The sequence below is a fragment of the Ochlerotatus camptorhynchus genome, unplaced genomic scaffold (assembly GCF_037179485.1).
Source record: "Ochlerotatus camptorhynchus isolate MF236.1 unplaced genomic scaffold, CSIRO-AGI_Acam_v1.1 ptg000010l, whole genome shotgun sequence".
NCBI classification, from domain to species: Eukaryota; Metazoa; Arthropoda; class Insecta; order Diptera; family Culicidae; genus Ochlerotatus; species Ochlerotatus camptorhynchus.
This window is the reverse complement of record NW_027040502.1, coordinates 3,167,918-3,189,899: the sequence shown is the minus strand read 5'-3', so window position 1 is coordinate 3,189,899 and position 21,982 is coordinate 3,167,918. Positions and strand designations below refer to the sequence as shown.

The 21,982-nt window shown below is 40.8% G+C and overlaps 2 protein-coding genes across 2 annotated transcripts in view; one reads left to right on the top strand and one right to left on the bottom strand.

The window, feature by feature from the left end:
• TkR86C (Tachykinin-like receptor at 86C) overlaps positions 1 to 21,982 on the bottom strand; it is a 471,986-nt gene that overhangs the window by 235,011 nt on the left and 214,993 nt on the right. The gene's annotated exons all lie outside the window — the stretch shown is intronic.
• Positions 4,334 to 21,982, top strand: part of PPO2 (Prophenoloxidase 2) — a 52,524-nt gene continuing 34,875 nt past the window's right edge. Inside the window, exon 1 of the mRNA XM_065220262.1 lies at positions 4,334 to 4,670. Within this exon, the coding sequence (XP_065076334.1) occupies positions 4,376 to 4,670 (295 nt within the window). The 5' untranslated portion in view covers positions 4,334 to 4,375. The remainder of the gene's footprint in view (positions 4,671 to 21,982) is intronic.

Sequence of the window (21,982 nt, the reverse complement as noted above, 5' to 3'; positions counted from 1 at the left end):
TTTTAGACATGATTGTAGTGCATCCACTTTGATGTGATATCAAAATTATTTTTTTGCTGTGTAGGGATGAGCTGGCAAAACGCAAATTGTTCCCGCGATTCAAAATCTGTAGCGTTGGAGCAAAGATCATGTGCTCCAGCCTACAGCAGTACAAGTCGGTCGGTGACTTGCTGAAGAACAGCACAGTGGAGTTTTACACTCACGATTTGCCTTCGATGAAACCATTGAAGGTTGTTTTACGAGGTCTGCCGTCGTACGAAGCGGCAACCGTAAAAGATGAACTGGTGAGGCTCGGATTGAAACCAGAGGCAGTCCACCCAATTAATCGACGGCTAATGCCCAATACCAACTATCGTGACCAACTGTTTCTGGTCCACCTCACGAAGGGCTCCACCACCCTTGCTGCGCTCAAGAGCAACATACGTGACCTGTTGCAGGTCATTATCGACTAGGAATAATACAAGCCGCAACACCGCGATGTGACCCAATGCACAAGTTGCCTCTCCTTCGGCCATGGTACGAAGAACTGTCATATGAAACCACGCTGCGACAAGTGTGCTATGGCCCACTCGACGGCGACCTGTGCTCAAGCTGATGACACCGACCCGAAGTGCGTGAATTGCGGCGGAACTCACCGTGTCACTACTCGGGACTGCCCCAAGCAAACGGAATTCATCACCATGAGGAAGAAGGTGGCTACTAGCAACCAGCCAGGCTGGCATCGAAATAAACGTGCACCACCAGCCATCACGGACGAACAATACCCGGCAATCCATCCTCGTCGTTTGGTCCCAAATCTTCCACCGCTACCTCTCAACAACAGTCAACGAGCCGCCCCCTCAGCTCAGCATCGCCTCACTGCTGCTGCAGCTCTGCCAAATCAAGCTTCTGCCTCGGCGCCTGGACTATCGTTTGCCCGTGTTGCCTCAGGTGACTCAGTTGACGAATCTCCGTTAACATCAGAGGAACTAGTAACGCTGGTTGCAGAGGTGATCGTCATTCTGCGCACCTGCAAGACTCGATCAGAACAGCTTCATGCTGCCTTGTCACTCGTCACCAAGTATGGACCGTGAAGCTATAAAAATAGCAAATTGGAACGTAATAGTAAACCAACATCAGGGACGGGTCGTCAGTGGCCCTCCGGAAAGACATCATCAAACTCACCCGGAGGAGCGGGAACTTTATCATCGCTGGCGATCTGAACGCAAAACACCAAGCTTGGGGCAACGGTCGGAGCAATAGTAACGGCATCATCCTCAATGAAGACCTGCAAGAGGGCCACTATACCATCTTGGCCCTGGACTCTCCCACCCGGATGAGTCGGTCTGGGGTCCATGCGACCATCGACATCTTCGAAAGCAACATGGGACACAACATCTCGCAACCTGTGGCATTCCAGGAGCTGAGCTCGGACCACTACCCGGTGGTGGCCGAAGTTGCATCCTCAGTAAACCGATTCGAAGCTTTTCGGCGCAACTACCATCGAGTCAACTGGGCGCAATATCAATACTGCGTCGACACAACCATCGACTACGATGTCCAACCGGGGACGTCCGAAGATGTTGACCGGTGTCTACAAACCATCGAGGAGGCGATTTCCCGGGCCAGGGAACAACACGTGCCAGTATCCAGACAGGTGAGTAGCACTTTGAACCTTTACAGCCCTACCAAAGATCTCATTAGACTCCATAACACCAGCGTACTGGCCTGCCTTACTTGAAGACCAATTGTAATCGATTAGCAAAGATCATTCAGGGTGGATCTCAGAAATAACGATTTTGCTAGTAAGATCCGCTCTCTCCCAGATTGTGCTAAGCCCTTCTGGAAACTTACAAAAATTCTTAAAAACAAGCCTAGGCCCATTCCACCACTGACCCCACTGGATCGTCCCGGCGACCCAGTGGTTCATCTGATAACTCCTGAAGAGAAGGCTGCCGCGATAGGTCAACACTTCGTCTGCTCCCATAATCTCGGACAAAACATCGTCAGTCCTCATGAATCTGAGGTTACTGAAAATGCAACCAATCTTCATCAGATTCCTAACATTTTTCCAGAGGAATCCGAGATTACGGCTGACGAACTGTTGGCCTATATCAAATCATCTAAAAACATGAAGGCCCCAGGTTTCGACAACATCCTGAATCTGGAACTCAAACACTTGAGTTCCAGATTCTACAACCATCTCTGATTTTTAATCAGTGACTCAGACTTGGCTACTTCCCCTCGTGTTGGAAGTCAGCTAAAGTCATACACATCCGGAAACCTGGAAAGGATCCGTCCTCTCCTTCAAGTTATCGACCAATCAGCCTTCTCTCAGGGTTATCAAAACTGTTCGAAAGAGCTGTCTACCACCGGCTCCTAACATCTGCCGAAGAAAACATCTTGTTACTCGAGGAACAGTTTGGTTTTCGGAAAGGTCGTTCGACCGTCCACCAGCTGACTCGAGTAACAAACATTCTCAGACGGAACAAGTCTGTTTCGAAAACATCTGCCATGGCGTTGTTGGACGTTGAAAAAGCGTTCGACTATGTCTGGCATGATGGCCTGGTGTTCAAATTGCAGCACAATTGTTCACCTCCGATATGCCGGCTCTCCCTGATGGTGGATCGTTGTCTCTGTTTGCTGGATGACACATCCATCGTCTACAAGGGTAGAGTCATCGGAGCTATGACTGCCAAACTTCAGAGAGGCCTGGACGTCCTGTCTGAATATTTCAACAGCTGGAAGATCCGTATCAACGCGGCAAAGACCCAGGTCATTATCTTTCCACACTCTAAATCTCCTAGACTTGTTCCGTCGGAGAATAACAAGATCTGCCTGAACGGCACAGTGGTGGAATGGTCCAAAGAGGTCGTGTACCTCGGGCTGACACTAGACAGCAAGCTTCTTTTCAGGGAGCACGTTGACAAAACGAAAACCAAGTGCAACATCTTGATCTAAGATCGTTGTATCCACTTATCAACAGGAAGTCAACCCTGTCCCTGAAAAATAAGCTTGCTGTCTACAAACAAATCATCATTCCTGTAATCGAGTATGGTATGCCAATCTGGGAGAGTTGCGCAAAATGCCATCACCTTAAACTCCAAAGGATGCAGAACAAGATCCTTAGGATGGTCCTAAACAGTCCCCCGCGGACTAGAAATTCTGAGATCCACCTTCTGGTTGGAATTCAGACATTAGAAGAACGGAGAGTATTCATCCTGGAAAGGTTCAGAGACACCTGTCTGAGATCAAATCATCAGATCATACGTGATCTAGCACGTTAGGTTAAGTTATACTCGTAGTTAGGTAGGTTATCACTTTTTTCAATTCAAATAAAACACATCCCCAAAGGGGTATTCTGTAAACTAGTTGAAAAACGGAAATACTAAATTAGAATATCAAATTAAACAAAGATGAATAGCCAGGTAGGCTAATCAATTAAAATGATAAATCAATGTACTACCATAATCAACAGCAATAAACAAAATTTTAACTACTACTATTATCTTTCACATCACATCACATGAGCACTTTTGTTGGAATTTATATTAGCAAGAAGGGTCAGATCTCACCATAGGTGAATTAATCCAATTTTTTTCTCTCAGCACATAAAGAACGTGGCTGACACGGTAGGTGTGCAACTGACAGATGATGAAAAATTAATACGCTAATCTGACGGATGATGCCGGTGGTGACGGGGAAATGAATCGATAATTAGTTTTAAAGTTTATTGCCGTTGGAAAGTTGTTAATCAAAGTGCTGATATGACATTTAATTTTTAACGAGCATTCTATAAATAATAGAAAGTATCATATTAAGGATGTTTGTTTTCCAGAACTCACTTGAAATATTCCCGATAAATATATCGTTTTAGGAATCTTCGCCATCCCCAAACCCCTCGATTCAGTGCTATCCTTTAGAACATTCCTACCTCCTGTTCCACATCTCATCGCAAGTTCAAACATGAAGATCAACCTGCGGTTGTCGAATCACTTCCGCCTTCCATATTTTTCATATCGTAATCTGCTCTAGACATACCATTTCTCTCACATGTTCTCTAGAACTGCCACAAAAATAAAAATCAGTAAGCTCTTACGCATCACTTGAAACAACGACGGCGGCGGCGGCTGCGAAAAGGTCATTATCACAACTTGCGGTCAGCTGGATAAAGCAACGACCTCGCCCCATGGGCTGCAGCGTCGGCCGAAATCAAATCACGCTGATAGTGTCCATGGCCTCGGTTAACGCAGATGACGCGTCGCCATGCACACGCACTGAAACACTATAAAAGCGTCCCCTTTCCCATCCCGAGGTCATCAGTTTCAGTTTGACAGCCACCGCGAGCGTGCGATTTGTTTTTTTTTCTGCTTACAACCAAAGTCGTCGGAACAGGATGAACTACAAGAAGAACCTGCTGCTGTTGTACGACCGCCCACGGGAACCCATCTTCATGGGCAAGGGCAAGTCGGTGTTCGATGTGCCGGATAACTATCTGACGGATCGCTATCGGCCGATCGGACCGGAGATCCAGAACCGATTCGGCGAACTGGCGGAGGAACGCATCCCGGTTCGGGGTATCGCCCTGCCGGATCTGAGGATTCCGATGTCCCTGGGCCGGCAGGAGCAGTTTTCGCTGTTCATTCCCAGGCACCGGAAGATTTCGGCCAGGCTGATCGATATCTTCATGGGTGAGTCGCTGATGGGGGCTTGGGGTTGGGGTTTCTTAACTCAGTCACTTTATTGCCTGGGCACTTGAGATCGAAAGAGAGTTGCATGTCTTCGTATTGTTAGCTCCGGTAAATCGTTGCGATTTCATTTACATTTTAGTTAGATATTAACTCATCAAGTTCGTTTATACCTTGTGATCTTTTTTTTCTGTTTGTAACATAAATCCATTGGGACCAGTAATTTCATTAATTATTTTATACCCCGTATCATTAGTTTAGTGCGTCTTAATTTTGTTTTTCAGGCTTTCATTTTAAGATAATAGGGACAATCGATGTAATGTCCCTAATTTGGGCCCATACATAAATTCAGCAATCTACTAAATTTTCAATAGCGATCAAAAATGTCCATTAGTACCATCCCAATGACGCGTTCATCCAGATAAAATTGATAAATAGCAGTTTTTTAGCGATGAGCCCAATCTTAGATCCATAGGCCAACGTTAGAACCAATTCCGCTATAAATAGGATTCTGAACACGGCCCTTAATTAAAGATCATAGACATTGGAAACTTTAATTTTTTGAGAGCTTAAATTTGTAATAGGTATGAGAAAATTTTCAGCTGAGAAATTGTTAGCCTATGTTCTTGTTGGCACTCAATTTTGCGTGCTGTATGGAGTTTTCAAAAAAATAGTAAACTGGTTTTGCTCAGATGAGTGGGATCTACCCAGATTCTGGGTAAATGGTTCTGATATCAACTTTTCCTAAGTTCAAAATGGCGCACTTTGAAGTTGTAAACAGGCAATTTTTGCGCAGTGAGTTTAAAGTTAGTTTTTAGAAGTGAAGCAGTGAAAATGGAGCAGTCACAGAGTAACCTGGATCGCGAAAGCAAACAAATAGTTCGTTGGTATCAATTAGAGAGGGTCTAGTATAAGAGAGGCACGGATTCAAAACAAACTGCCTTGGCAACCTATACCTAGGTGAATTCTAGCAACACTGCCAATGCAATCAAGATAGGCGCTGCTCGATTGGCTCTGGCTGTGACAGTTCGTTTGGCTCAAAACCAACCAGTCCGCTCCTCCCTTATACTGAACCCTCTCTAGTATCAATAAACATTAGCAACATAGGAAGTCCAGTGATGCCAGCGGGGAATGTCGTTTTGATTTCCAGTCGAATGCACAATTCATAATCACTTTAAAAACTCTGGTGTTGTGTATATACACCCCTATTCTGTATTTCGTTTCGAACAAAATTCTCATACAAAAAAATATTTTTTTTTTGTATGAGAATTTCGTTCGAAACGAAATACAGAATAGGGGTGATAGTCTCGTTGGTATTTGAGCAGAACAGAACCAAAAGCTTTTACGTATGATTTTTTGAACGAAAATATGTGATTGTCATCGAATTAATCAACATTCAAAGTGTTTTTTTTTTTTATGTTACTTCATACGCGAAGTTAACGATTTTCAGAGTTGGTTGGAAATGCTAACATGAAGCTTTAGTGTGATGATTTATTAGCTAGAGAATGATCTTTAGAAGAGTGTAGGTGAATAGTTCCGTTAGAGTACGGCAGTATGAAAATTGAATAGAAGTTGAAAATGAGCGAAGGGCCATTAATGCGACAGTTTTTTAAGATCGACGCACATTTTTGCCTAACCCGTACGATGTACGCGGGGACTTGTCTCCAACTCCACAGGCAAAAATGTGCGTCCCTCTTTTTGCTCATAAACTGACTGCGGCCGTGGAATAGTTCTAACGACGTTTTCATCACTACCTAAAGCCCCACGTTGCGAGAGCATTTCCAGTCGATGGTGTGTTATAATGCAGTTCTTCTTTACCCAACTATTGTGTTACTCCTCTCGTCATGACCAACGTGATCATCTCAGAGAGAAGGCAGTAGGGTGGTTGTTGCGTGCTGTACCATCATCAGCATTGTTGACGGCTACTCCCGCCTTGAGTTGTTACATTCAAAGTGTTTTTTTTTTGTGATGTGTAGTGATGAAAACGTCGCTAGAACTATTCCACAGGTCGTACGGGTTAGGCAAAAATGTGCGTCGATCTTAAAAAACTGTCGCATTAATGGCCCTTCGCTCATTTTCAACTTCTATTCAATTTTCATACTGCCGTACTCTAACGGAACTATCCACCTACCCTCTTCTAAAGATCATTCTCTAGCTAATAAATCATCACACTAAAGCTTAATGTTAGCATTTCGAATTAATCAAACCAAATGAGAATTGAACGAGGATACTTTCGGTGATTTCGACGCTATTGCTATTATCGTCGATGATGGCCAAAAAATAATGGATTTGCAGCGAGTAAGAGCGTAGTTACAGTATCTACCTGCTAATGCGACAAATTTGTGGCCGGATTAGTGGAATTGATCCGATAATCCGGCTGTCAAATCCATATAAATTAATGTATAAAAAAGCTTTATAACAGACCATGATATTGAACTATCGAGTCGTCAGATTAACGAGAGCGGGAGTGGGAATAAATTGTACACTCAGCCAGGCTTGCTTCCACTCATTTCCAATAAAAAAATATTTTCGGAAATTTGGAATCATTAGATGTTATAAAGATATTTTGTACTTTTTAGGTACAACAAGAGGTTGAAAGGCAAGTGTTTGACACATAAAACCTTTGACTATATGTTTAGTAAAGGGTGTCCACGATGAAATTGCCACACACAAAATTGATTCGCAAAATTCGAGTTTTCATCCGATTGCCATCAAATTTTCAGGGATTGAGAAATAACTATTAAACTTCATTTTACCATTTTACTCGTATTTTATTTACAGTCCATACGCAACCATTTTCCATCAACCGTTTTTTGCATGTAAACCCATACTTTCTTCAGTTCCTCGACTGTCTTCACTACCTTAGGTCGTTTAAGAAGGTGCTGCTTCATAATCGCCCAGTACTTTTCGATGGGGCGGAGCTCCGGAGTGTTGGGAGGGTTGAACATTTTCGGCACGAAATTGACCTTATTGTCCGCATACCACTTCAGCACGTTCTTGGAGTAGTGGCGTGAGGCCAAATCCGGCCAGAAGATTGTTGGGACGTTGTGGGCCTTCAGGAGAGGAAGCAGCCGCTTCTGGAGGCACTCTTTTATGTACACATGTCCGTTCATCGTTTCCTGGGTCACGAAAGGTGCACTCCGCTTCCCGCACGTGCAGATGGCTTGCCAAACCAGGAATTTCTTCGCAAATTTGGACATCTTCTGAGTGCGGACATGCTCCGGAACGCTGAACTTATCCTTGGCCGTGAAAAACAGGTTGCCGGGGATCTGTTTGAAGTCGGCCTTCACATATGTTTCGTCGTCCATGATGCAGCATTCAACTTTCGTCAGCATGTTGAGGTACAACTTCCTGGCACGGGTTTTGGCGGACTTGTTCTGCTTCTCGTCGCGATTAGGGGCCTTTTGTACCTTGAACGTTCGAAGCCCAGCCTTAGTTTTGGCCTTCTGGACAAAACTTCGGCTTAGGTGCAGCTTCTTAGCCACATCCCTAACGGAGGCGTTCGGATTTCGGTTGAAGGCCCCAACTACGCGGTTGTGATTTTTGGTGTTGTACGGAATACTTTTTCCTTCACTTCTGGGCTTCCGATCGGTGGTCAACCGTTCCTCGAACCGCTTAATCACTCGCGACACCGTGGAATTCGCGATTCCCAACGTTTTAGCGATGGAACGATGCGAGAGATCCTTGTTCTCGTGATGAATGCGCAAGATTTTATCACGCACGAGCTGTTATTTCGACTCCATTTCCGCGAGTTTTGATCACAGGACTTTAAAACTTGCAGGATGTAAATAATGCACTATGAACTAAATCCACCCAAATTTTCATTAAATTCTACCCAACGGTTAAAAAGTTAGAGCAATTTCATAGTGTGGCAATTTCATCGTGGACACCCTTTAGTCGAGAAAAGTGATTAATGTGCACTATTATAAAGCCTCTACTCAGCAATCTTGTTGTTGAAGGGCATATAAATTTGTTTACGTCAGTTCAAAGTGTTGGCGTAGCGAAGTTGGTAGTATCAAGGTTCGCCAATTGCGGTCGTCTTGAGTTCGATTCCAGGTTCCGGTACAGTGAAAATAATTTGGTGGTGTGCTTATAACTAATTTTTGATTAATTTGATTCGCAGTAAAATAAACTTGATAAATTCCTCCAACAAAAACAGCGTAAACAATATTTAACTTGGCGTCAAGAGAAACCTGTGTAGTGATTATTGGATAATCGGGTAAAGGTTGAGTAAGCGCCTTTCAAGTTCACACACAACTAAACAGCAGAATAACGCGGTATAGAAGCGTAAATCGATATGCAATAAGAGCTTGTCCCAACCGTCACAACAGCCATAAGTAGCTGACTAAGTTCACCAGATTTGCTTGTATAGAGGTTAAGTAAAGGTTTCCTCATATCGTATAACGCTTGAATACAGCTTGAGGCTGTATAAAGGAAATGAGTTAAGCGTTTACCTTGCGAAATTTGTTAGTTGGAACCGTTGCGGCGGTGAAGCACAATCCCTTTGTGTACGTTGTGTGGTGCCATCTACTATTTGCAAGGGGGTACGTGAAACTAAGGTGATCTGTCACTTTGCCGGGGACTTGGGTCACACTTATCAGACCGTCACTCCACGCGGCGATCAAGTGTGCTGTGCACGCTGCATACAGACGTCGACAGTAACATTATTGCCCAGTACTGCTCCACCGGGCGCAGCTCCGGACAGTTTGGCGGATTCATGTCCTTTGGAACAAAATGGACAGAATTGGCCTCATACCACTCCAGGACACTTTTAGAATAGTGGCATGATGCCAAATCTGGCCAAAATAGCGGAGCTTCGTCGTGCTGCTGCAAGAACGGCAAAAGGCGCTTCTCGAGGCACTCAGATTTGTAGATCTCGCCATTTACTGTGCCCTTTGTCACGAAAGGCTCACTCCTCAGTCCGCAAGAGCAGATGGCCTGCCAAATGAGATATTTGGAGGCGAACTTCGACATTTTCTTCTTCTTAAATTTGTCGTCCACATCGAACTTGCTCTTGCCGGTGAAAAACTCCAACCCCGGAATTTGCTTAAAACCGGCTTTTATATACGTTTCGTCGTCCATCACACAGCGGCCATATTTTGTCAGCATCTTCTCGTAGAGCTTCCGTGCCCGAGTTTTAGCCGTCGATTGTTGCCGCTCATCGCGGTTTGGGAAGTTCTGTACCTTGTATGTATGTAGTCCAGCTCTCTTCTTTGCATTCTGGACGTAGCTCTGCGACATGCCGATCTTTTTAGCCAAATCACGGCTTGAGACGTTGGGATTTGCTTTAATCATCCGCTTCACCTTTCCCTCCGTCGTTTTGTTCTCCGGTCCCGGTTTTCTTCCAGCTCCTTTGCCGTGGTCCAACGTCAACCGCCGGTTGAATGGTGAATGTTCAACATTTTTCCCAACTGCCGGTGCGACAGGTCAGGAAATTCCAGGTGTTTGGAAAGAATTTGTTTTCTCAACTCGCGTTGGTTCACCTCCATTTTCGTTGAATCGAAAAACACGACTTCGAGTTTGACAGCATGTACACAATACACATCAATGAGAAAGTGTGCAAAATTTGGTTGATTTTTACCCAATGGTAAAAAAGTTATGCCCTGTTGAATGCGTCGAAATAATTTCGTGTTCGCCCTTTAGTCTGAGATGTGCAGTGAGTATTTCTCACTTGATTTTTACAACACAAAAATATATACAGTTTATTACTAAAATTAAAATCTACTTTTTCTTACGTACCTATAACAAGATTAAACTTTATTCTACACGCAAACCAAAAATCTATTACAATGAATGTTAGTTCCGTTTCCTATCATCCTCTGTTCATGAACATCGCAACGAATGTTAGAAATTGACCATGCAGGCGATGTAATGGTTTTTTGTCTTTTTTTATTTCGTGTTCCATCTACGCTTTCGACTATACCAGTAAGCTTGTAGAACGACGCACATTGCAGAACATTGTAGAACGACGCACACACTTATCTCGAATCTCTCCAGCAGAAAAAGCATACGAAGTCGAGCATGCGAGAAAATGAGCGCTTCATCTTTGCTTTTAGGCTATCCATATTCAGGAGCATGGAGAGAGCAGTGGAGAAAGCACAGGTCTGATAGTCGCAACGTCCGTGGTTCGAGTCCAGTCGGCAACCTTTTTTCTATTTTTTTGCGACATAATTAATTTCACTCACTAATACACTCCACATTTTTCGGTCTCCAATTTTCTTACATCGGACCGCAGCTAGGTATATCGCATCCTCGGTTCATGCGGTCTCCACTTACATCCTCTGATGATGAATCCCACATAATTGTAAGCGAATCTTACATCCACCGGTTGGGTGTATCTACTGCTTCAAACTGAACTATGTTTTGTCAACTGTGTGGAAAGGTATTAGCAAATGAGCTGTTCGTGACCAAAACTGTGTATGCCAAGCATGCTATAAGGCATTTTTTTTTTAGGCTGTCGATAGGAGTCGATAATTTTGTGCTAAGTAGTTTTTTTAGTTAGAGCCAATTTATGCCAAGTATTGACCAAACAAGAAATAGTTTAATAACTCAGTAATCTATCAAATTCGATCATATGCGTAGAACTTTTTCTTCATCCAATATGATCTTCTATCGCCCCTTAATATATTTGCACTAAGAAACTGAACACCCTGTATAGACCTTTTTAATGCACCACCGCGAGTTCGAGAGGAAACGTCAACCAAACCGTTTGTTTACAAACGGATTTTTCACAACGCATGGATTTTCTTACGAAAACACTTCGCTGAATGCATACAAACGATTCTTTATGCTTTCAGCTTCAATTTGACTATATTTTTACCACTGAGAAAAAGCAATCTAGCAAGGTTTTCTTGAAATGCAACACACGCACTACAAATTGTAGCTGATTTCGAGTTGCCGATAATAGATCAGCAGATTTACATGCAGTTTAAATGGAACGGTTGCCGAAGAAAAACTGGTTGCCGACAATACTCGCTCTCACTAGAGAAGATTGGAGCTTTGTAAAAGCGTTTCAAAACAGTTTTTGACAATTCTTTCGACTGAAATTGTTAGAGCAGCTGGCAGCAAAAGATTGTAAACAAACCAATACTGCATATGTGTGCATTCCTTAGAGAAAAAGGATATAGAATGAACGTCGCTGCTTAGGTTGCCGAGAATACGTAAATTCCCCTAGGTCTAATTATTTTATATGCTGGAATCTTTACAGAATAACTAAAAATCCTTTTGGAACCTCATGAGAATTGAGGTTCAATTTGACTTATAAATAATTCAATCTGAAATAAAATAAGGTAACTTTTTTCTATAATACCCCGATACATGCAAGTCTATGCTCCAAACATACTGACATTTTTACAGAATTATCTCAAATACTTTTGAATCAACTCATGAGCATTGAGGTTCAGTTTGACTTATATATATTTCAAATTGAATTTGCAAAGCCAGTAAGCTCTTGGAATATTTATTTCATTCAACTTCAATACCATAACCGTACGCTCGCACCTTACGCTTAACTCCACTCATTAGGTTCTGTACACCATCTGGCTGCAGGTTCTTCTGTACGGAAACCCAGTTTTTCTTCATGTCTTCCTCAGATTTGACCTCCTTGGGATGCTTTCGTAGTGCCTGCTTCATAATAGCCCAGTATTTTTCGATAGGTCTTAGTTCCGGTGCGTTGGTGGGGTTCATGTCTTTGGGTACGAAAGTGACCCCGTTGGCTTCGTACCACTCCAGGACAACATTTGAATAGTGGCACGAAGCTAGATCCGGCCAGAAAATCGTAGGGCCCTCGTGTTGCTTCAACAGAGGAAGCTTGTCCCGGTAGTCACGAACGCCGCACTCCGTTTGCCACATGAGCAGATCGCTTGTCAAATCGTGTATTTCTTGGCAAACTTTGAATGTTTCTGCTTCCTTACTTCCTCCGGAACATCAAACTTGTGCTGGGCGGTGAAGAACAGTAGCCTCGCAAGCTGCCGGAAGTTCGCCTTGACGTAAGTCTCATGATCCATGATGAGACAATGAGACTTCGTCAGCATCTGGGTGTACAGTTTCTGGGCCCGTGACTTTTCCACCGTATTTTGCCGTTCGTCACGATTTTTAGCCTTCTGCACTTTGCACGTATGCAGTCCATCCCAGTCCTTGGCTCTCTGAACGAAAGACTTGGACAGATTCAACTTTTTGGCCACATCCCTGACCAAAGCATTGGGATTCCGCTTAAACGCTTTCACGACACGCTTGTGATCCTGATCCTGATCAGAACATCCATTCTGACCGCATTTTTCCTTCCGTTCGATGCTCAGAATTTCGTAGTAACGTTTAATCACACCACTCACTGTTAACTGCACGATTCCGAGTTGTTTTTCGATGTCCCGATGAGAGAGTTGAGGATTTTCCAGGTGTTTGCGCAAAATCCATTCGTGACGTTGCTTTTCGGGTGACGCAATTTTTTCCAACTTTCGATAAACTGACAGCGATAAAAATACACTCTTAACTACTTCTACCCCAATGTTCAAGAGAAAATACCCAATGGGCAATTTTGTACAGCATTTTTTCCGTGATGCAATTTGATGTGGGACACCCTTTACTTTTGAAACTGCTCTTGGAAATTGAGGTTCAATTGGATTATAAATAATTCAAATTTAAATTCCAAAGCTGGGTGATTTCTGAAATGAATTAAATTAGACTAATTTGTGTTCAACAATAACCTGATATATGCTTCAATTATGCTGAAGTATTTACAGAATAACCTAAAATACAATTGGTACTTCTCATGAGAAATGAGGTTCAGTTTGACTTGTATATTTATTTCAATCTGAAATTCCAAAGTCAGGTGGATTGTAAAATAAATTAAACTGATGATTCTGTTGATGGTCCCAACTGTTACCCCTAGAGAGGTTTGAGCTGGACGATTTATCTTTAAGATAATTAAATAAAAAAAAATGTGACCAGGTTTGCAAACAAAATCGAACTGGTTACAGTTACAGATATAAATTCCTTCTAGAGTTAACAGTTGCTTCACAGCGATATAAATGTGGTAAAGCTCAGGCGTCCGCGTAGTTCGCCTTTTTGTCCACCTAAAATATTCATAAGTATTACAAGCAATCAAGAGTTAATAAAAAATCAACGAAGCATCCTATTACACTAGCAACCCCGCAATCTGATGCTATCATAATTTTCAGCAATATCAGGAATACTCACGAACCCCCAACATTTGCCAGAAAACTAACTACTAACTCAAGGTATCTTCCAGATGAGCTTCAAAATTGCATTTTGTTTTTTTTTTTTCAAATGTAAAATTCAGTCCTCTATATCCGTAATACGCGCGCGAGACTCAATCCTTTGTAGACTTCTTTTTTTTTTTAATTAATCTACTATTAAATCAAATATTAAAAATCCAACATTACCATCGTGGCGAACAAAATAGTTTTTGCAGTGCTAAAAAAAATATTAAAAAAAAGTCGTTATGACAGCTATCCATATAAAATAATCCGTTAGAGATAACTTCGTCGAGATACATAATTTGTCAATTCATAAAAAAAATCACAGTGTCTTTTAAATTCTGCTAATGTTGTTGAACGTTTAGTGTGTCTAGGCATCGAATTGAAAACATTTATTCCTTTGAAAAATAATGAATTCTGTGAAGCACAAGTCAAGAAATGTGGTGTTCTTATTTCATCCGCGTTTCTAGTATTATATCTATGATAGTCACTTCCTCTTTCAATTCGATCACACAAATATCGAGGTAGCAAACCATTAACTAATTTAAAAATGAACACCATAGTCAAATATACAATTCTTTGCTTCACCGACTACCATTGTAAGGCGTCTAGCATCAAAGTTGAGGAAGTGAATCTATTACATCTCAAAACCAAACGCATTATTTTATTCTGCAAGCGCTGTAATCTCGATATTTGTGTTGCATTGGACAGAAATAAAATGGAAGGGCAAAAGTCTAGATGAGGAGAGATGATTGATTTGTAAAGCTGTATTTTACTGGCAATAGTTAAATCGATTTTCAATCGACATAGCATTCCATACTTCTTGGCAATTTTCTTGATGACATTATTAATGTGAGAGTTGAACTTGAGTTTGTCATCAATAATCACGCCAAGATATTTAATCTCCCGAACGCGATCAATAGTCTCATCATCAATTACAACAGAGACGTTCTCATTTAATTGATTCCGCGAAATTACCATAAATTTAGTTTTACTTGTATTCAATTTCAACTGCTTATACTTCAACCATCTACTTAGAGAACGCAAATCTTCATTCAAGTGTAAAACGATATAATCTAAATCCTTAGCTGCAATGAATAACACAGTATCATCTGCAAAAAGATTAATGTCGCAAAATCGTAAAACACGTCGCAAGTCATTAATATATATAATAAATAACAGGGACCCTAATACACTTCCCTGGGGCACTCCAAGGTTATTCCCCACGGGACTGTAAACAGAATCATTAAAAACAGTCCGTTGAGTTCTGTCAGACAAATAGCTTTCAAACCATTTATATGCAGTACTCGTAATTCCAAATTCCACTCGTAAGTTTTACAAGAATGACCTTCCCGATATCCCAATTGTTCAGGTATCAACAAACTATTACTACTTAAATACTCCAACAGCTGGCCTTTAACAACATGTTCTAAAATTTTCTCTAATGTGTGCAACATGTTGATGGGACGAAACTCTTCGGCTTTAATCGTTCCAGCAACTTTTTGAATAGGAACCACAAAGGATTCCTTCCAAATTTGTGGCACATGTCCAGTTTGCAATGGTCCAGCAAGATGTGGCCAATGACATGAAAGCAATCTTGAATAACTCTAGCATTAACATTGTCTGCTCCAGCCGATTTTCCTAATGAAAAATAAAACCTGGTGAAAACCTTCAAATCTACAACTACTTTTGACTGGCTGTTTTATTAAGTCAGGTTCATCGACCAATTCAATGGATTAATTAATCAATAAAACATTTTCGACAAAATAATCATTTAACTTAGATGTAATTACTTGTTCTGGCTGTTCTAATATGCCATTAGAAGATTTGGACCGCGATTTGCAATTACTAGGTTTTAATAAAGATTTCAAAATTTTCCATAAGTCTTTGCTGTTGTTTTGATGCTCATCCATCTTCCTATTCAGATGATCTCTAGATAGACGAACATTTCAGTAAATTTTATTGGATTTTTTTTTTCAAGACTTTAGGTTGAACAAGTATTATTCTTACTGCCATTTACATTGTTCCAACCACATCTCACATAAACTATTTACTAGTTACGACACTTCCAATTTTCCAGTCACTCACACCGTCTTTATTGGATCCTTTTTGATTTGAAAGCTGATTGAAAAATACCATCCCCGAAAATCGTTTGGATCGGATATGAGAAGAATTGCATCATCTTATTCAAATTGCGCGCATTGATGCACCCAAGAGCATGAGCTGCATACTGCTACCTTGCAGCATAACAGGTAAAGTCCATAAGCGTGTGAAGTCGAGCAGGGAACTGGAACCCACTCATAGATTTTCTTCTGAATATTTAGCAAACAAATAAAGGCTGACTAAAAGTAGATTGGTACGCACAAAAAGACCTGTAATTCGTGATTGAATAAGTTTAAAACGTCCATTAACGGTTGCTTTATAGTACTTTTATTTAAACTTCATAGCTACAGCATTAGACGGTTTAATTTCTCCAGTTCGAATGAAATCTCGAACCTTCCTCTTGATGGAGCCCATCAGCGCCCGCACAGTGGAAACGGACACGGAATTAGCGCATTTCTTCCATTTTGCCCGCATTTACTGAATGTCCTTAACTGCCCCGCCGCTTCAACGAAGTCGCTGCATTGAAATTGCCCAGTATTTTTCGATTGTTCGAAATTCCGAGCAATTCGGAGGATTCAAAATGGGGACAAAATCGATCTTGTTGGCAGTATACCACTCCAGGACCACCTTGAAGTAGTGCCAGCTGGCCAAATCGGGCCAAAAGATGACTTTGCCTCTATATATACTTGCGGATGAACGGCAATACACGCTTTTTCAAGCATTCTTCGATGTAAACTTGGAATGTCATCCTCGAGGATGAGGCGAATGGTTCCGTTTACAGGCCACAACTGCAAATCGCTTGCCAAATCATGGCCTTCTTCGCGAACTTGTCGGTAAGCACGAACTTGAATCTTCCCGGCACATCCCCATGTTCAGTCGCGATGTAAAACTTTTGATCGGGAGCTTGCTTAAAATCGAGTTTGACGTATGTTTCGTCATTGATCAAAGTGCAGTCCTTGTGTTTCGTCAAAACACGGTCGTATAAGAGCCTTGCACGTTTTTTGGCTACGGAATTCTGCGTCATGTGCCGGTTCAGATGTTTATTGGCTTTGTAAGACTTGTATCCTTCCCTGGCAATTGGAGGCGAACCAGCCCAAGGCTGAAAGCCTCCCTAATAAAGATAAATTAATTAATTAATTCCCTGGCAAGGATGTTCCGCACCGTTTGAAAGTTAGCGTTGTACCTTCTGGCCACATATTGGATCGAAAGACCGAGGTTGGCTTCAACGCACCTCAACACCTTGCTGCGCAGCTGACGATCCCTGGTTCCAGTTTTTTCGTAGGTCCGCTGATTCCTTTCCACACTCAGGGTTTCTTTGTAGGTTCTGAACACTCGACAAACTGTTGTTTTCGGCATCTTCAGCACTTTAGCCAGCTTGAAACCGAACCACTCCGGATTTTCCAGGTGTTTGTGCACAATATTTTTGCTTCTTTCGAGTTCCATTTGACGTTATTTCTGAACGCAATCGACTACTTTGATCAAACTTGCACCAGCTTTTCTCTATAGAAGTGTAAACAAACGAATGTCAAATATTTGCGATTCCCAACACTAGAGGCGTGCTAGCGGCGCGCGAGGGGCGTTCCAATTTACTTTTAGTCAGCCTTTAGCCGAAGCTTGCTTTGCTACCACGAGGGCTTCTAAAAACTAACATAACATATTTCAGATAAAAGGGATAGCCTTCTTCCCTTGGCACGCCAGTGCCTAGAGCAGCTATCATGACGAATTCTTTCAAGTAAATCCAGCAAACATGTTGGCGTGCATTCTGCAATCATCGTATGTGGGAATTTTATATTCAAAATGGAATTACGTACATCCCGCTCCAAGTTCAGTGCATTTTCCTCCAGACGAAATAAAGTTAAGACTACAAACGGATTGGATTTGCGTCAGGAGGACTACGACTACGACGATGACGACAAAAAATGGCAAACCCGACTGCATTTCAAGGATGCTACCGGGATTTGAAGAACTCTAACCGTACAAGCTTTTCAGCTGGAAGCGCTCCGGAATTTGCGTCATTTTTTCCGAACTATACATGTTGAAAGACTCCCGTTGAGTGCCACTTGATATCATATTTCAAGCACAAAAGTTGTCGAGTCTCATTCCGGGGGAGGGGGCGGTAACATAAGCATTCGCCCATAAGGGATAAGATGATGACGACCGATTGTTGCTCGACATTCTTGTCTCGCATTCTTCACCTTCCCTCTTACCACCCGACCACTTAGAAAAGGTCGAGTTTGTAGTCTCCAAACAGCTTCCCGTCCGCTGCTTATTCACCGGGCTGCCAACAGCGAGGAAATCTAGTTTTTCTTCCAAGCCGGAAACGGCGTGCAACAAAAAGCGATGGAAAATTAAATGGGAATAATAGGGCATAGCCGAGCTGCCTAGAAAAAAAAAGAATACTGTTTCAACAAGCTTCACCCTCTCTCCATCATCACGGATAATGAGCTGCCAGGAGCATTGGGGGAGAAGTGAGGAATAAGTAGCTCAAGCAGAAACTGAATGCTGTGTCTGTTTCAAGTCTTTCATGGCATCGTGTTCCGTTGTTGTCTGATTTATGCCCGGTGCTCAGGGATTCACGTTTCTCCATTCTTAGCGACTGCTTTCCATTGTTCTACTAGAGTGTACGCTCGAATAGGAAGTAGAAAAAGAGTTCCGCGTTTGTTGGACGGTTTTCGATGGTGGAACTGCGGCACTAGTGTTTGCCGTGAAACTTCGGAAAATTTAATGCTATGAAAAGCTTGTGAAGGCCGACACGGGCACTTTCTGGGCACCCGGAGGTAAAAGCGTTGAGAGCTTAAGTAGTACATGAGTCTTTTTTGCATCATTTTTTATTGTTTTCATTAACTGCATCAGAATACTAGCATAAAATCGAACACTACAAATCAAGCAGGCTGGCAACTCTGCCAAAAATCAGGAGACAGTAACGGCAACACAATTTGGATGGATTGGATCATGCAGTGGCGCAAAACTCAATGGAGAAGATTACTGACTAATCAAGAACTCCTGGTCGACAGCATCGATTATCTCCATGATGTGATCCTTGGGGTACTTCTTTCTTCTTCTTTTTTACCCGCCACTCTCCCCCACACCAAAAAGCTCGATGTGAGCTCCCTGGTAGTGGACGCAACTTTTCTCAGCTCTATTGGCAACACAAAATAAACAAGAACTTTATAGAACGAGCTGAGAAATTTAAATATACTACAAATTAAATAAAATAAATCTAAGAAAAAGAGACTGAATAATATGAAATAGTTATTTCTATGGATTCCCAGTGGAGTTATTCTCCTTTTAATGGATCCTTAAAAACACCAAGTTAAATAAACTAATTTACTACTACTACTGTTTATAATGGGTCATACAGTTTACATAAGAAATTCATTGATTTTTCCTTTGAGGTAGTGTTTAACTTTGAGTTTAAATTGATTTCGATTTACGATTTGTTTTAGTTCACTAGGTAAAGCATTATATTTAAATGGACCTATATAAGATATTCGTTTTTGACCTTGACTTGTGGAAGCTCTAATGACTGTTAAGTTTCCGGCTTGTCTGGTACTGTGAGAACGGTTGCCAATATTGATTACAAGATTAGAATGTGTTCTATCATGATGAATAATATCGTGTACCAATAAGAGTGTCTGTAGTTCACATAAACCTAAAATTAGAAGGACATTATGATTTCTGCTTGCATAGAGTTCAAAAGTTGAATATAACGGAGGTAGGTTAAAAATTATTTTTAAGCACCTATTTTGCAAAACTTGTAGTTGAATTAATTTTGATTTACATGCAAGGCCCCAAGCTATGATAATATATTGTAATTAAGAATGTACGTGAGCATAGTAAAACTTAAGTAAGACATGTTGTGGAACAAAGCTAGAAATCTTTCTCAAAACGCCACATAAAGCCGCTACTTTTTTCTCTATTTGTTTTACATGTATTTCCCAAGAAAACGTAGAATCCAGGTAAACACCCAGATATTTGAAAGAATTCACTTTTTCAATAGCAGTTTGATCAAGTTTAGGTTCCAAATGATTAGGCAATATTTTTCTTGAAGATCTAAAAATCATGTATTTTGTTTTTTGGAGATTGAGGGACAAGAGATTACTAGAAAAATAAATCTTCAACTGGTGCAAATCATGATTAATACTATCAATGATTAAGTGAGGATTAATACTCGGGTAAAATATTGCAGTGTCATCTGCAAATAATCGAGGAGTACCGTTTAATGTCAAATTGCCCAGATCATTTATGTAAACTAGAAATAACAAAGGACCAATATTACTTCCCTGTGGAACCCCTGTTGAAACAGGTTTAAAGGCGCTTCTGACACCATTTATGCACACAAACTGTTTTCGATTTTTAAGATAACTTTCAATTATGTTGTAGGCAATACCTCTGATACCATACCTATAGAGTTTTTTCAACAATATCTCGTGGTTTAGTGTGCTGTACTACAAGCCTGTCTGAAACCGTATTGAAATTTATAGAGAAAATTGTTATTTCCAAAAAATTCTAATAAACGACTGACCAATAATTTTTCAAATATTTTATTAAATATTGACAAAGTTGATATTGGTCTGTAATTATCAGGCAAACACGGATCACCAGATTTAAAAACAGGAGCAACTTTTGCAACTTTAAGACAATCTGGATATATTCCTGACTCAATTATTTTATTGAAACATTGACACAAAACATTTGAAAAGGCGAGAGCATTGTCTTTCAATAAATTAGTCGGAATATTATCTGGACCAGGGGCTTTGTTAGAACTTAGGCCATTAATTATGCAATTGATTTCGTTGGGAGCACTAGGGCGCAAAAATATAGAGTCTCTGAAATAATTGACATCAGACAGTGGATCACGTCTATCTGACATTGGAATCTTATCAGCTAAGTTTACACCAATATTTGAAAAATAATCGTTAAAAACTTCACAGTTTTCTACATCATTAGTTATACTATTTCCATTCACAGTCAAGTTTATTTTATTTGCGCTTTTGGAGCGTCCAAAAATTTCATTTATATTTTTCCAAAGTTTATTGTGAGTGGTATTGTTCAAAATGTTTTCATAATATGCTTTTTTACAAGTTCTTTTAGACTTTTCAACTTTTTTAGAGACATGATCCAGTAAAACTTTTGCGTGTTCATCACTAGGGTTCCTTTTGACTTTTTTTTAGATATTTATTTTTAATTTTTATAAGTTGCCATAGGCCTAAATTCATCCATGGACATTGAGTACCCTTAATTTTAACATTTTTAGTCACTATGGTTGTATATTTTTCTAACAAAGCATTGTAATTTTGAGTAATATTTTCAAGACATGAATTAACATTGTCTATTCTATCGATACCATTGATATAAGTTTGGAATTCATGGTTTAATCTACTGTGGTTAATTATTTTTTGGTTAGTTTAACAAGGTTTGCAGGAACGGCTATCTCAAAACATGATATGATGGGAAGGTGATCACTTACTGTGCTGAAAATTGTATCGTTTTGTAATCGAGAAGCATTTTCAAAATTACATACCACATGATCCAGTATATTCATACTGGCAGGTCTTGAAACTAAAGTATTAGTACAGAGATAGCCATATGATTCAATAAGATTTTTATACCGCACAACTATATTGTTGCTTGATAAGTTCATTGGAATATTTAAATCTCCAACGATAAAAAGTGGACGATTAGCCGGGGCTTCTGATAACCAATTTTCTAACATGACATGAAAATTATTGAAATCATAACAGGGTGGACGGTACACACCATGAACATCATAGTACATTCCATTAATCTTAAGTTGTATATGGATGTGGTGAAATCCTTCATTAGAAAAATTTTCAATAGTACTGTATTGAATAGTGTTACGCACAAATACAGCTAAACCCCCTGAAGATGTTTCCCTACAAGAAAAAATTGAGCTGAACCCTTGAATTTTTATTAAAGAACAATTTACAGTTTTAAGCCACGTTTCCCCTAGAACAATCACATCAATTTGTACAC